We start from the raw sequence: 17,366 nt of genomic DNA on the forward strand, positions 1-17,366 counted from the left end.
TCCAAGAAGGACAACACAAGGCCAGAGGGAACACAGGTCTTTTGGCTCATGCAGACAACCAACAAGAGATCTATCTGCAGACCAAATATTCTGTATATTTACAGTAGCAACATTCAATTATTTCTGCAACCTTTTAATGTTTCTTCAAAGATGCAATTCAGATGGGCATTTCCAGGTACAGTGACAAGTATTACATGCACAAATGCCTATTTACTCTGACATCCTAACTGCACATTTGAAAGCTGCCTCAAATACTTGGCACATACAAATCAAGTCACTTAGTTGTTTTTAGACGTACAGTAGTGAACAGTTTGTGCCCATCTTTGGAAACATTAAAAGACAAATCACATTTTATAGGCCTCAATAGCAAAAAGTACAGGGTATTACAACAGTAGATTGATTACATGGTCTAATTCTGACATTCCTGTTTCTTTTACTGTTTTGAAAAGAAGCAGAATATATATTTTATAGCAGTGGTTCTCATACTATGGGGCAGGACCCGCAGGGGGGCACCATACTTGGAGGCCATGATCCCCCTCTCCTCCTCTTGCTCCACTTCCCAAACACCTTCTGTCCTGGGGGGAAAAGAAAGGCAAGGAGGTCACTTGCAGCCTCTGCCTGAAGGAGGAGTAGAGCTATTTCCTTATAAAACTTCATCAGACCTCAGAGCAGGGGTAGGCAACCTTTTTGAGCCGGGGGCCGGGTTGCTGTCCCTCCGACAACTGGGGGGCTGAAGCCGAGGGAGGAGCTTCCACCCTCCGGGGGCAGAGCCGCATGCCGGGGGTGGGGCTTCCACCCTCCGGGGGCGGGGCTTTCTCTGCTCCCTTTCCCGACCTCCAGCTGTCTGACAGACAGCTAGAAGTGGGGGGGGGGATTGGGAGAGGGGGTGACAGGTGCACGCCTGCTCCTCCTGCCCTTCCTTGGCCCCCAGCTGCCTCTCAGAGACAGCTGGGGACCAGTAAGGGCCCGTGAGGGGCAGGAGCAACAGGCGCGCGGCCCCTGCTCCTTTCCTCGGGACTTTGCCAGGCCTGACGTGTCCTCCAAAGGACACCTCAGGTGTGCCGAAGCCCCGTTGGGAGGAGGAGGCTTGTGCCCGCCCTCTCCTCCTCGGCCCCTTCCTTCGGCCGAACAGGCTCCAAGGGGCCCTTTCGGCCGAAGGGGACGGCCAAAACCACTATCATTGTTAAAGCAGACCTTTTAGCATTAAAAGCACCGAAAATACACAGAAATGCACTTTGGAAAGTCACACTGTCTCACCTTCAGAAGAGTCTTCTTCTTCCTCCTCCTCCTCCTCCTCCTCCCTTCCTCCTCCTTCTTCCTCCTCCTCCTCTTCCTCCTCCTTCCTTCCTCCCTCCTCCTCCTCTTCCCCCGCGGGAAGGGCAGCTGCGGGTAGCGCAGGAAGGAGGAGGAGGAGGACCCCCGCCCCTTCCTTCCCTCCCCGCGGCTGTCGCAGCCGTGGGAAGGGAGGGAAAGGGCAGGAGGCCCGATGCGGCCGCCGGAGCCCTCCTGGAGGCCCGATGTGGCCGCCGGAGCCCTCCAACAGGGCTCCAGTGAGCGTATAGGGCCTCCTGGAGGCCCGATGCGGCCGCCAGAACCCTGTTGGAGGGCTCCAGGGGCCGCACCGGGCTTCCTAGAGATCCGTTGCCATTTTGTTTTTCAAAATGGAGGCAAAGTCTCGTGTGACCTTTCTCATCGTGCCCCGCGACGGGAAAGATCACGCAATACTTCGGCCGCCATTTTGAAAAACAAAATGGTTCCCAGGGCGGCGAGGAAGCGGGGCGGCAATCGGCGGCAGGAGTGTGCAGGGGCCAGCCAAAAGGCCTCCGTGGGCCACATCCGGCCCGTGGGCCGGAGGTTGCCGACCCCTGCCTCAGAGGGAGAGAGTGAGGCCTTCCAGCTCCATTAGGCCTGGCCCAAACAAAGAAGAAGAGCCCTCCCTCCAGTCCATGTGCCTTGGTCCAGGCCTCAGAGGGAGAGAAGAACTGCTGGACCTGATCCCTTCTCCACCACCATTCCCTTCTCCTTTTGTGTCGTGTCTTCTTAGATTGTAAGCCTGAGGGCAGGGAACTGTCTAATTAAAAATAATAATTGTAAGCTGCTCTGAAGGGTGGGGTATACGTATTTAAATAAATAAATAAATAAATAAAATGTTAAAATATGAATATACCTGAATGTGTGAATGGAAATACACATAGTAAACAAATATATTTTTATTCATATACTATTTGGAGCAGGATGGTAACATATGCATGTAGATGTAAAGGGGGTCACAAGGGTAAAAAAGTTTGAGGACCATTGTTTTATAGAACAGTAGTATTTAGGTTCTATATACTAGACTCTAGCAAACAAAAGCTATATCAGACACTACAACTGAGGGAATAACCTGCTTTTCATCTGTATTGTAACAGGTGCAGGTGCACAGGACTTCATATCTTTCTATATAAAATAATAGTGGCACATCAAAAGCTACATTTCAGTGCGGTTTGTTTTTAGCATGCTAGTTGCCCTGCATTTAAGACCGTTTTTTTGTGAGACAGCATTCCCATTATGTGAGCTCTCACCTGAATTATGAAGCAATACAAATGAGGCACAGATATACTGCCACAGTGAAACCTAGATCTAGGTTCAGATCGTGCATACAGTATTTTTCTGAAAGAACTTTAGTAACATTACCATGGTAAATATAGCAAAAGGCCACCCATTGGTTTTAAAAAAGTGAAGAACACATGCAAATACATATCAAAACTCAAAAACAATCTAGGTTCACATGGTTCCAACTAGGTGGATATTTGTGAGGAAACAGGCTAAACAGAACAACATAATGTTCCTCAAACCAGTCTAGCACTTGTATCTGTCTACATGGCCAACTCAACCATTGGTCAAAATGAGATAACTGCTTCAGGTGACACAAGTTGGAGGAATACACTGGCAGCTTACAAATTCACTCCTGAGCCCTCTGGCTATTCTCTTCTCTTGGAAGAAAAGAGTGGTAAATGTATTATGCTCTGGCCATTTCACCATAACCATGTTTTCTAATGGCATTAACAGTTTTATCATTCTATTATGTAATTTCTTTGTTCTTTTCAAACATTAAAAAAACAAATCCTTAAGGGTTAGGCTGCATCTACGCTAAAGAATTAATGCAGTTTAACACTGATTTTACTGCCATGGCTCAATGCTATGGAATTCTGGGATATGTAGTTTTGTGAAATATTTAGCCTTCTCTGGGTGCATCTACACCATAGAAATAATGCAGTTTGACACCACCTTAAGTGCCATAGCTCCATCCTATAGAATCATCAGATTTGTAGTTTTACAAGGTCTTTAGCATTCTCTGATACTGTTGTTCCACAAAATTACAAATCCCATGATTCTGTAACCATGGCAGTTAAAGTGGTATCAAACTACATTATTTCTACAGTGTAGATGCACCCACTATCAGAGAGCTCTGTATTCCACAGGATGGAGCCATAACAAGTGGTGGCAAACTGTATTAATTCTGCAGTGCAGATGAAACTTGGGAGTCCTTTGATTAACAAACACCATAATGCCCTAGCTTATTTTCAAAACTCTAGCTATCCATTTGTTTGTATTTTCATGACAATGTTTAATTTTATGCTTGAGCCTCCTAAAATGTAACCTTTAAAAAACAATTCAATTATATTTTCTAAAGATGGTGGTCATCTTTAGGGATAAATTATGATCATCGCACTACAGCACTGACTGAATCAACAAAGATTATGGGAAACAAAAATACATAAATATTTAGCTAGTTAATCTCAAGCAAGCCACCACAAAGCAATGGGCCCTTTCAGTAGGGTTTTACACGAAGTTGTAATCTAACGATTTTATTGGTAAACAAGAAGTAGAAAGCCAGATTATCTTCACTGTTCTCAGCACCAGTTCACCTGTCCAGCACTAACTTCCTGCAAACTACTGTACTAGCTTTTATGTTATTTCATATGTATCCAGTATGATCCATGGCTTTTTGTTTAATCTTTACTCAGAGCTAGTGATGGCTCAGCACTATTTACCGGCTATCTGCTTCTTCTGGGCTATCAGATCACAGATGTCCCTAGACCCCAAATGTCCTTTACCCCTGGTCAATTCTACCAATTCTGCCATATGGTTGATCCCCAAAAGCAATTATGTTTAGCACAAAATGTGTTTATTATTTGTGACAATATTTAACAAAGAGTTTTACTGCTCTATGTCCTCAAAGTTAAATAATTCCTGGAGGCTACACAGTGCGTTTAACTAAAAATTGAGGAGATTGATGTGATAGTAGACATTAGTATGAATTATTAAACTAAAAGCTGCCCAAACCACTCAGTCATATGGTTTATGATGAGTGCTAGAAGTAGTTTAATCTTAATCGCTGGAGCTGAAAGAACAGTCTGGTCTGCTCAGCTGAAGGGATCATCAATATTTCATTACATCCACCAAGCAAGTCATTAAAAAAAAGTAATTTTTATCTGCTTCAATTCCCTGCCATTTGAGATCTGAATCTTGCATTCACACTGAAAAGATAATAATACTTGATAGATTTTTAAACAATAATTTGAAAACATTAAAAACACCAAGTATTGTTCATTTCAAAGCAGAACAAAACAACGGGCTTCTCAGCTGGATGTTTCCTTGATTAAAAAAATAAAGTCAAAAGCCAAGGACATTTTTGTATGAGAAATGTCCTAAGAAATCATGACTTAATATCTGATTGCATCATTAACCACCCTGCATACTTACTTTTAACCTCAGTTAAGTGAGGTTATTAAGCCAAGAGTACCATCAAATATTTAGCAACTTGTTTACTAGCAAAAAGGTATAACACGTAAATGTTTTATCAGCAAAAAGCTGTTTTCTTTTAAAGCGAGTATGAACATATGAATATTCCTAACCTGTAAAATGATTCCTCCACATTATATCAGCGAAACTCATTGGTGGGCCACTGGGAGGGTAGTGTTTACCTTTAAGAGGCTCATGATCAGTCCTTATCATATCCATTAATGAGTTTTCCAAAGAATGCAAGTTAAAAGTATCATAGGGCCGATTCCGGTCCTAGGAAAAAACAAAAAATAAAAGGACTGTTACAAAGTCATCACTAAATAATGCAAACACTTCTTAACAATTATTCTACTAATCATAAATTATTATAGAATTAGCAAAAGATTAAAACCTTGGGTTGGTTAAGACTGGCAGAGAATCTTGAGAGCAGCAGAACAAGCAAAAAGCAAAATTAGACTTTTCTCTCTTCTCCAGAAATGCAGTATATTGTGGCTAGTGTGAATAATATAATAATAAAGTATACAGTTTTACTATGACAGCTTATTTAGGCAAATGAATGAAAAAAAGTTCAGAACATGTTCACAGGTGGAACAATTGGTGTGTCTCTTCTTTCTGTTAGGGACTTGATCATTGTGTACACTTCACATCGAATGTTTTCACATATTCCTTCTATTACTGCCCCTGATACACATGTGTACATGCATGCCCACATAGAGACATAAGCAAGGTGCACTTAAGTTACTCTAATTTACAGAGATCAAACAGCCACATGCTGTGAAAATAGCTGACTTACATACTCCAGGTCTAGAACAAGGAAGGAAAAGTATCAAAGCTCATGTTCATATAATTTAACGTGAGAAGACATGTGTATGGATTTCAGTTGCCCTCCAAATGCAGCCCCCCTACCAGAGTTTCACCTCATCAGATCCCTTCAAGAGGCTCTTCTGATCTTCACAAATTATGTGAGGAAGCACATTATGGCCCGCACACTACTATGACTGGAGCAGAGCTTACAGTTTTTAGGATCAAGTCACAGTTTAGAACAGATGCCCTTAATTTTGCTTTAATCCCACTGATGTTCACATAATTAATATTAACAGAAGTTAAATGTTTTACGGAAACAGACCTCCAACTAAGATAGATGTCTATATTTCTGGGCAAACAGATTCTGGGGATAAAGAAGTCTACGGGAAAAACAATGCACTGTACCCTGAAAACATTAACATTTTCACCCAAGGAAAAATTCTGCACTTCCTGCTTGCAAAAATAAGGCAATTATTCTGACACAAAACCCTTGGGCACAGAAGATTGTGCAAACAACTTGAGAGTGGATAAAAGCAGTGAAGCACAACAGAAGACCAAGCAGCATGTGGCAGCCTCTTGAAATCCTTGCCAGGTTCCGTTTAATTTTTTTAGTGCTAGCATTCACTGCACAAAGAATCAATTATTAATCCATGCCTGAGAGCCTTTACCACTTTCTAGAAGACCAGTTAAAATTAAGGCTCCAAATGCATGTCTCTTTCCTATGTAAATCCTGGTATTGATATTTTTGAATTATTCTTTTCCCACCAGGGCTGAGTCTGTGGAGGACTGAGCCATAAATATTCAAACCACCACCACCAAACAAAACAAAACAAAACAAAACCCAGCCTATCTAACAGTATAATTTTAACTTGAATTTTTTTTAACATCAACTTGAATTAAATTTTATTCATTTCAGAGAAATCAGCTTCAAACAGAGTATTCGAGCCACTAGACTAATAATCAGATTGTATTGATTGTTGCTCCACTTTCAAAATATTTAAGATCAGATACACAGGCAGGAGAGATATCTAACACCAAGCATTGGGCCTAGGGGTTTGGCATTTGCTCCTGTATTATTCCAAAACAATGTATGAATGCCACAGAACAACACTTGTATGACATACAGGAAAGATAAGACTATCAAAATAGCAGCTGACGTGATTTGCTTGCAAAATATCAATAAGCTTAGATATTTTGATCTAACTATTAAGATGATGGCAAATTCTTCTCTTGTAAGCAAAGAATTTACATTGATGATAATCAGTATCCCCACCCTTCGTACAGTATTGAAGAGTACATCAGATTATCACATCACAGGATCACCTCAAGTTATATTAAACTTACTGTGCACCACTGTTAGAGTGTCACCAGTTCAAGATTCATGGTTTATTGGGAATTGGTTTCCTTCTAGGTGAAACTCAAAATTACTCCTTGTACCAAAAGTGGTTCAAGTATTACTTCACTAATCCTACCAACCCCCTGAAAGTAGGTCATTATTGGGCCTATTCAGGTGAAACAATGCAGAACACTGCAATGTATTTTAATCTTCTGAAAAGAGTGTTCCTGCTTAGAGTTGCATCCAGCACACCATTCTATCCCATCCCAACCCAGTTTTCTGTTTCTGTACCAAACAGCATTCAATATTCAGTAGCAATTGAACAAGCTGAATCCTGATCTACTGCTGGTGGTGTGTGTGTTTTCCTTTAGTATACCTCAGGGGAAGACAATGCCAAACCTCCTCTGAATAAATCTTGCAGGAAAACCCCTCAGGGTCACCATAAATTGGGAATAATTGGAAGGCACACAACAACACCTCAGGATTTCCCCTAGCAACTGGATGCCTTCTTTCTTGTTTCTCAGTGCCCCTATTTTAGTTTCATGTCTCTCAGCACACAGCACCAGCAGAGGGAATGACGACACAGATTGAAGAGAAGCAATGATCTATGAACTTATTTAAGCCTATATTGCAAATTTATGGCAGTAAGAAGATTTGAACTAAAGACTTGCTTTACAGTACTACCACTTGATCAATTTGCATCATAAACTCTCCCTTGTACAGGAGAAGATTTGAGAGGCTCTGTACCCTACTTGCCATACTAGGCCAAAAAGCTAACAACAATATAAAGTACAATTATTTTAAGAAAAAGAAAGGATTCCAACTATCCTGAATACTTCCCTCAACATTATTATGTTTTTAGTTGCTTTTCAAGCAACTCTATATACATAAAATAACAAAATACAAAGATAATTTATTGTAGGTTTTTCGGGCTGTGTGGCCATGTTCTGGAAGAGTTTATTCCTGACATTTCACCAGCAGCTGTGGCTGGCATTGTCCAGAACATGGCCACATAGCCTGAAAAACCCACAAAGAACTATGGATGCTGGCCATGAAAGCCTTCAACTTCACAAAATACAAAGATGTATATTTTATACTGTCTTAGAAGCTTCTCCTTCAAAATAAAAATAGTTTAATTAATACAACACTTTTCTGCTGACAAGAGCTCTAGGCACTTCTCAAGGAAATAAAACACATAGTAACAAAGCCCATCATAAAGAGGATGAGAAGTGAACCAACATGATTCCCTGAAAGCAATTTAGTAACAACAGGAATGGGGCAAATACCCCTGAGTGTGTAACTATGCTACTGCAAATAAACCAAGAAGATGCAGCCTACACCTCAAGCACCTCCTTTACCTCAATTATGTCTTCACTCCCACATCACCAGCTGTTCCCCCAGGAACAACAAACTTGCCTTTGGGAAAGAATGCTGGCAGAGGGCTCCAAAGAAGAATGGAGTCTTCTCACTGGGCCTCTCATCCTGTGGGAAATTATACTCAGTGTCTTTCCCTGCCAGGAAATTTTGGGCTTGTCATCCAACCTCATGTTTTCATGGTAGCAAAACACACTCAGTATGTTATTTGCTGCTAGACTGGCAAGTCCTCCGGTTCCCGCCAGTCCCCTGCTACAATATCCTTTCTCCCCACAATTTTCTTACAGCTGGCAAAAGGGGACAAAAGAAAGCAGCTGATGAAGGGCTGGCAGTTATACCCCTGAAGCAGCCACAAATTGGTGACAAGAAGTGGGAGAAAAGTCTTCTCCTCACCCCAGCATATCTGATGGTACGTTTAATGGATAGTATAATTGTTAACGGGAGTTGCAGTCCCTGTCAAGACTTGTTATTGTTCTGCAGCTACAGTAACAATACAGTGCGTCCTCGCCTTACGCGGGGGATCCGTTCCGGATCCCTCTGCGTAAGGCGAATTCCGCCTATGCTCGAGCCCCATTGGAAACAATGGGACTCGTGCGCGGCGGCGCGGGTGCGTGCGGGGTGCAACAGGCACGCGCGCCCATTCAATTGAATGGGACGCACCGCCCCTTCCGCCCCGCGCGCCGCGGCTTGAGCACGTATGCTCAAGGCCGCGTATGGCGCGGACGCACTGTATTTAAAATGGGTCCCTGGTAAAGAAAACATTAATAGCCACTGCTGTAGACAATCTCACAGAGGAAATGAAAAGTGTGTTCTCCATAATCTTTTTCACCAGCGTCCAGCACACAGCTGGGGCCATTCAGACTACCTTTTATCCCGGATCAGAACCTGGACTAACCACGGGAAATTCATATTGGCCCCGATCCTTTCACAAGCGAAAATGAGGCTTTCACACCCGTTCAGGGGCAAATGCTCCTTGGAGTGAGTCTTTTGAAAGCGGAGTAAAAGCTGCATCTTTTTGGGGGGGGGAACGGGTTCCGTCAATATGAACTTGTCCCCGATCATAATCAGGTCAAGTTCAGGGGAGGGATTTAGGTCAGAGGGCAGAACATGCCTCCCCTTCATCGGGGTGACAGAGGCGGAGGAGGAGGAGAAGGAGAAGTAAGGAGCCTTGAGAAAGGGTGCCAAGGGCAGTCAGGATGACAGAGGAAGTGCAGGAGGATGGAGCCGGAGGAAGGGTGCCAAGGACAACTGGAGTGATGGAGCAGGAGGAGGAGAAGAGAAAGGGTGCCAAGAGAATCGGGGTGACAGAGGAGGAGAAGGATTGAGCCGGAGGAAGGGTGCCAACAGCAATCAGGGTGACGCAGCAGGAAGAGGAGAAGAATGGAGCCAGAGGAAGGGTGCCAAGGGCAATCGAGGTGATGGAGCAGGAGGAGGAGGAAGGAGCCGGAGGAAGGGTCAAGTTCAGGGGAGGCATGGTCAGAGGGAGGGCAGCGAACAGAACAAGCCTCCCTCTTGCACCAGGCAGCTTTCTCTCTCTCTTTTTATTTTTTATTTTTGACAGACTATGTGAATGCTATTTGGGTGATACATATAGATAGAATGTGTGTGTGCTTGTTCTACATTTCCCTTTCATTTCCTCTTGCTCCTGGAATGGCAGCCTTACTTTGCAAGAGACTTTTATTATTATTATTATTATTATTATTATTATTATTATTTTAATATTTGCATGCTACAATATAGATAGAATGTGTGTCTGCTTGTGCTACATTTTCCCTTTCATTTGCTTGCTCCCAGAACGGCAGCCTCACTTTAAGAGGCTTTTTTAAATTATTATTATTTTTGTTTAAAATGGGAATGCTACAATGTGAATGTTACAAATGTTTCCCTTTCAATTTGGCAAATTGATACAAGAGTGAATGCTTTTGCTACACACAACACACACACACACACACACCTGGAGGTTTTTTAATTTGACAGAATATGCTCACTCTGCCGCCAGTTTTTTTTAAAAAAGGAGGGGGAAAGCACCCATTCTGTTGGCCAATTGCTGTAGGAAACGTCACCGTTGACGAAAGCAGAGGTGAATTTGATTGACAGCAAAGGAGCTTTCATTTTAAACCAGTACTGCAAATGTGAACTTTCCACAAAGAAATGCAATGACATTCAGGGGTAAATAACCCCAATTAAGGTAAATGATAGTGGGCACTTGCTTCTGGAGGGATTTGGGAGGGGGGGATCCAAATCTGCCCAGTTCCATCCAGAGCAAATAGCTGAGTGGGAATGGGGCCTATATGTAACTATCTTGGATAATACCTGTTGCCAAACCTATCCTCCAAGAATGTGTCTAACCCCTTTGTGATAAACTGGATGATACTCCACAAATATTAGAGGAAAAGCTTATTATTTTAAACTATTTTTTTGCTTGCACTGTCTATGCATTAGAGCTAATTTAACACCACTGAAGACCAGTGTTTCAGGTAATATATCAACTAGGACAGGTAATATATCAACTAGGACAGAATCAAGAAGACTCTAAGCCACTTTCATTTGAAGAGCTACCTCACTGGTGACATGTAGACAAGGGATGGGAAAATCCAGCCCAGAGAAGGTCTGAATCTGGCCAACAAACCTATATATTTATTTACTTATTATTTTATTTCCACCTTTCCCCCAAAAGGGACCCAAGGCGGCTCACAAATACAAAAACACATTAAATAATAATAATAATAAAGACAATTAAAATAACCTAATTAAAATACTACAAAGTTAAATTTTAAGCATACAAAAGTTAAAAAACATAATCTAACACACACTCCCAAAATAAAACCAGGCTTGCATAGAAACATTTTTGCCTGCCAGCAAAAGGCCAGCAGGGAGGGGTCCAGCCTAGCCTCCTGCAGAAGGGAGTTTCAGAGGGTGGGAGCAGCCACTGAGAAGGCTCTCTCTCATGTCCTCACCAAGAAAGTCTGTGATGGTGGCTGGAATGAGAGAAAGCCTACTCCTGAGGATCTTATCTGGTTTGTATGGGGAGATAGGGTCTCTCAAATAGCCTGGACCTAGCACAAGTAAGACTGGAAACTCCCACTGTTATCTTCAACTTGAGTCCAGAAACAGCAGAATCATTCTCCATGCAGATAGAGGTAAGGAACTCTCTTTGTATAAAGCAGGGGAAATTGACATACGGGAGGAGGTGGGATATATCAGAGGGGGGAGGCTTGATGCAAGGCCCTGCCTCCTATGATACTCAGCCATCACAAATCCAGGCCCCAGATCAACAGATTTCTCACCTTTTATATACATGATCTTTCAAATAATTTTTCATAAAATTAAGTCAGACTCTGAAAGTAGAGCAATGGTAGAGCCAAAAGGACATAGAGGTAGATCATTTATTTGGAGACACAGACCTCTTCAAATACATCTAGCCAAGAAAAGAAATTCATGACATTAGACATTAACTAAGGACATTCAAACTCCAAAGGTTTTTCAATGTGGCTTAAAAGAAGAGAGCTCATCCTTACCAAGGAAAATTTACCTCCCTTCATAAGTGCTAGGCATCGTCATTAGAGTAAGAAAGGATTTATACTGTTTTTCTTTCTTTGCTTATGAATTTAACCTTTTTCTTCCTTTGCTTTTTTCTTAACTTACTTTTTTTCTTTTGCAAATTTTATAAGCATGTTTTCAGTAACCATTTCCCCTGCCAAAAGATAAGCCAACCTGAGTACTTGCACTTCCCGTTCTTTGACCACACTTAACTTATATGCTACAGTAAAAACCAAAAGGGCCAAGAAAACCTTCCTGAATTGTAATTGTTTTATGCCAGAACATCTCTCAAAGTTGGTCATTTTGTTCTGTTACTGTTGTGAGCCTTTAAATGGTTTCCGACTTATGACAACCCAAAGGTGACCATACCACAGAGTTTTTTTGGTAAGATTTATTCAAAGGGGCTTTGCCTTTGTCTTCCTCTTGCAGCTGAGAGATTGTGACTTACCAAACGTCATCCAGTGGGTTTCCACGGCCAGGTAGGGATTCAAAGCCTGGCTTCCAGAGTCCTAGTCTAATCTCAAACCAGTATACCACACTGGCTCTTACTTGTCATTGTGACCTATATTCAAATGTAGTAAATGTATAAAATATTTGACTATCATTTCCACATATTCCTATTGGTCTCACTGAGAATGCTAACCTTGCCTCAGCAATGAGGAAAGTGTAACAAGAAATAAAAAGGAAATCATAACCTACTAACTGAGATCTACCAACTTGAGATTTCAGCCTGTCTGGAAATTCACATTTCATTGCATCTGTTAAAAAACTAAATAAGCTTCTGTCCACCACATCCTGTGGCAGTCAACCATGTTTCGTGGGAACATCCTTCCTATGAAATCCTATGAAAAAATGCTGCCAGTCATCTTTATTGAGTAAACTCTGATTGCTTTCTTTACCATGTATCCAGAATGAATATTAAGTATATAATGAATTTTTAATAATATTATTAAGTATAAAATGAAAAAGCACTGTAAACATACAATTTTTTTTAACTTTAAGGATTAAAAACAACCTTTTGAACCTTATTGTTGTGGTATTTGTGCTACACACATGCTGTGCATGATCCAGGAGATATAGCAACTCATTTTACTGTTCAATTAAACTCATAATTTAAAGAGACACAGAAGGAGATGAGGTGGCATATCCAACATGCCAAAAGAAGAAAATAAAAGATAGACCATTTGTTTCAGCTGTGGGCTGTCTCTCCTGCAAGACACAAAACAGAAAGGGGGATCCTTTCCAAGGCTCCAACAAGTCTCCCAATTTTTAGGCCTCTGACAAGATCTTTTTCTTCCCTGACACACACTTGCTATGGTCCTCCTTGTTTCTCTGCTGGAGCCCAGGGTTCCAGTCACTTCAACTCTTAACAATATTTTACTTACTGAACAATTCTTCTGCTACACATTTTACATAATTTTGTAATACTGCTGGCCTACTTCAAAAATGTTTTTCTATGCCGATTATGAGGCACACAGCCACAGAAATGTGCAGCTGAAGAAACCTGGCTCACCAAACCCAGGATTTCAAAGCTGAATGCCACTCATTTCTGTAAGAGATTATACAGGAACATATTATGGATTATGTTTCCCTTTCGATTTTACAAAAAAGTGGAAGTCATTATTCTTACTTTGATGACCATACTCCTGCAAATTATCTGTAGACATGTTTATAGTTGACTGAGCACTTACTGCTGGCATTTAAACTATAGTTTAGCACCAGCCCTTAGATAAAAATCTACTTACATATTATGGTTTATACATCCATTTTAAAAAGTTAATAGGCATGTTGACTAAATCTGAAGAAAATTACTCGTGCACATTAACAATTAAGAAACAAGATGCCCATCACTTAAAGAAAACCAAAAGACAAACAAGGAGAAATCTCTCCAAATCTGCATATTCATGGACTATGAAATAGCCATATATTCCTGGTCTTGAAATTCATTTTAAAAAATGAATACAGATAAAACTACTACCCATTTTTTTCCTGGCAGAAATGCTTAAGCTGCTGTAGCAGCACACTTCACAATGCATACAATTATACTGCAACCACAGCCGCCAATGCAGGACGTTTCCGGGCAGCACATTTATGAGCTGCCAATGGCTCTTTCTGCCAAATGTGGTGCCTTATATAGTGAAAGGCACAATGTGGGTGAGAAGAAATATGATTTACCACTTGAATAGGCTTCAGCCTCTACCAGAGAGGCAAAGCAACAACCCTAAAATATAGCTCTAACTGGCTCTGATAACACCTACATTCTTTGCACTTTTCAAAATATCCGCTGCTATTTTAAAGGCTTCAGTTACATGACATGAACAATATGTTGTCTTGAAATTGTGAATACTTAATGCATATGGCAAACATTTACATTTTCTCCATCTCATGAGAAAAATCTGTTCAAATGCGACCATCCCATCCTTCCAAAAATGTTCTAGGCATTTGTATGTATATGCTGCCAAGCAAACGTTGTGATAACTTCCTTAAGGGTCACCATGAATCATAAACAGATTGAAGGCACACAACAACAACATCAATGTGCCTGCAACTTGCCTGCCAACTTATGGCGACCCCATAAATCATAGATTTTTCTTAGACAAGGAATAATCATGTGGTTTTGCCAGTTCCTTGTTCTGAAACATAGCCTACAACACCTGGTATTCATTAGTGGTCTCCCATCCAAGTATTAACCTGACCGTGCTTTGCTTCTATGATCAGATGGGAACTGGTGCCTTTAAGGCATATATGTCTCAGTTAATTCTGTTATTCTGTGGCAATGTACTGAAATTGGAAGAAAAGAGATTCCACCTAAAATTCCTGATAGTGGCCCCATACAGACAGGTCAAAATAAAGCTGCTTTGGGCCACTTTGGAGGTATGCTGTTTAAATGATGCATGCATCCTAAGAGTCCGGAAGCTGCATCAAAGCTGTGCTCTAGTCCTTAGGACTGGATCGTGGCTTTGGCATGGCTTCCATACTCTTAGGACGCATGCATCATTTAAATAGCATATTTCCAAAGTGGCCCGAAGAAGCTTTATTTTGGCCTGTCTGTATGGGGCCAGTAAGACCAGCATGACAGTGGAATTACCTGCCTCGGAAGGTAGTGGACTCTCCTTTGCTGGAGGTTTTTAAACAGAGATTACATGGGCAGCAAAATGATAACAAAACCTTTGTTTGCCCACCTCCTCTATTTTCCAAAAAATGTAACATTTATAACTTCGCACTGAATTCTGGTAGAAACATTAAAATCAGTTTTCTGTGCAAGAAAGAATTGTTGTTTGTTGTTGTTGTGTGCCTTCAAGTCATTTCGACTATAAGGTGACCCTATCATGGGATTTTTTGAGGATGAGGGTGTGTGACTTGTCTAAGGTCACCCAGTGTGTTTCCATGGCTGAGTGGGGATTCAAACCTTGGTCTCCATATGATCTTGCAAATGAATCAAAGTAGCCAGTAAAGATTCTGAGATACACACACACATGCACCAGCAGGCCAGCATGAAGAGTATACCACATCTTTACTGAACAACAATAAAGGGACAAAATGGAGAAGAATAAATGGTTTGTGACTCCAACACCATGGCTATTTAGGGCTGATAATGGGCTGTAACACATGTGTTCCAGACGTCTTCCCATTGTTCTCAACCCAGGTGTAGGATAAGGAGCTACGTGGTCTCTTATCAAGAGAATAAGGCTCTTGGGGAGGATGGCATTAGTGAACACCACAGGTTAACTCTTAATTTCAGAAAACAGCCAGAGCTTTAACAGGTGCACTAGTTATACCACTTGGAAAATCCCACAGAGCCCTCACATATCCCTCAGCCTCTAAGGGCAGACCCATTGGATAGATCCCCCACTACACTTGCTTCAGGGTGAAGCCAATGAAAGTATAGACCACTCTGAATGCTTACAGAGACATCAGGAGTATTCCCTTTAGTCCAGACATATAATGCCATTTTCTCTGCTTCTGTCCTCTCTATTTTCCGAATCACTGCTAACATTGTCTGATTCTCTCTGATGTCACAATAGGTTTATCCAAGCGTCACTGTCCCTTTGACTGTCACTGATTTAGTTGTTCTTACATCAGAGGATATGCATGCCTTCTGATATGAAATTTAACTAAAGAAATATGCCATGGACATTTGAACAATGCTGTGAGAGTGCTGATTAAACTATCTGAACATGTTGATACAAAACAGGCATATGCCATTTACTGTTTATAACAGGTAGACTGATTTTGTAGCTTTTGGCTTCTGCCAAAACATATAAAATATTAGGCATTTGATCCAGAGCATGTCATTACTATGATTCTAAGATATGTGCATGTAAACTCTGCATAGGCAATGAAGGCTTTCCATGCTAATGTATGAAGAGAGAAGCATCTAACACCACTTCCTGCTTATGATTCAAGGTATATCAAATTTACTAGCTGAACAGAGCCTGGATCATTTTCTAGTTCACTGCCAGTTATCTCTCAGATAATAATCTTGTTCAGAAGTAACAATAAACTATGTTTATCATTAAGATAGGGTGTGCAGCTGAGGATGGGGCCAAATTCCACCTTGTACTCTCCTGGGAGTAGCACCAACAATACCAGTTTCCATTTTTGAGGTTTTTGGGGTGGTAATATGAGTGATGTTTGGGTTCCCCAAAAGTTTGTAATTTACAAGAAATCAAGGGAGTGCTTATGTCCTGCATATATCTTCCTCATCCCTTCATTAGGGAACAAACAGAATACTATTGGGCCTGTGGACTCCCCAGTTCTCCAAACCTTCAATTTAAGTGTTAAAAAACAGGATTTTTTTCCTTCCCTTTTTAAAACTGTAGTAAATTTTGTCCAGATTAGAAGAAACAATTATTCTTGGCTTGTAACATGAAATTAAGAAGTGGCTGGCAAACTGGTGCCCACCAAATCATTTTAACTATAATTCCCATCAGGCCCATCCAGTTTGCTTAGAAACCTGGCTACGCAGACCTTTCAGCAAACTGTAATCCCAAATGTCTAGAGCAGTGGTTTTCAATATTCCTAATGTCATGACCCTTTAATATAGTTCCTCATGTTGTGGTGACCCCCCCAGCCATAAAATTATTTTCATTGTTACATACAAATATGTGTTTTCCAGTGGTCTTAGGTAACCCCTGTGAAAGGGTCGTTCGACCCCCAAAGGGGCCCCAACCCACAGATTGGGAACCACTGGTCTAGAGGGTACCAGGCTGCCAGCGCCTGAAAAATTAGCCAATTCAGAAATTAGGCATAAATGTTAAGCTATGGTTACTAACCAACTGCTTATGGCTATGTCAGAATACAGCCAGTGGGAATACCCAGTTACATTAATGATTTCATCCAGTTGCAGATACAGTGTGCCTGCATCATACGCAGGTGTGCCATACGCAGCTTCCAGCATATGCTGAAAGCCGCACCAAAAAGACTTCTCCCGTGCCCCGGAAGAAGCAATGGTGTGTGCGCCCATGGTGTGCACCTTGCTGTGCGCTGGGTGCGCGCCATGGGAAAGAACCCCATTAGTTCTAAT

At 41.5% G+C, this 17,366-nt stretch overlaps 1 protein-coding gene across 5 annotated transcripts in view; it reads right to left on the reverse strand.

The window, feature by feature from the left end:
• The window catches only part of CPEB3 (cytoplasmic polyadenylation element binding protein 3), a 116,462-nt gene that overhangs the window by 69,995 nt on the left and 29,101 nt on the right, over positions 1-17,366 (reverse strand). For 3 of the 5 annotated variants that reach the window (XM_089510238.1, XM_089510239.1, XM_089510237.1), the window contains exon 3: positions 4,899-5,058. In XM_089510238.1, the coding sequence (XP_089366364.1) occupies positions 4,899-5,058 (160 nt within the window). The remainder of the gene's footprint in view (positions 1-4,898; positions 5,059-17,366) is intronic. The other 2 variants (XM_089510242.1, XM_089510241.1) reach the window with 1 other exon arrangement.

This window comes from Sceloporus occidentalis, unplaced genomic scaffold (assembly GCF_023333645.1).
Source record: "Sceloporus occidentalis isolate IW3139 unplaced genomic scaffold, rSceOcc1.0.p SCAF_2, whole genome shotgun sequence".
In the NCBI taxonomy this organism is placed as follows: Eukaryota; Metazoa; Chordata; class Lepidosauria; order Squamata; family Phrynosomatidae; genus Sceloporus; species Sceloporus occidentalis.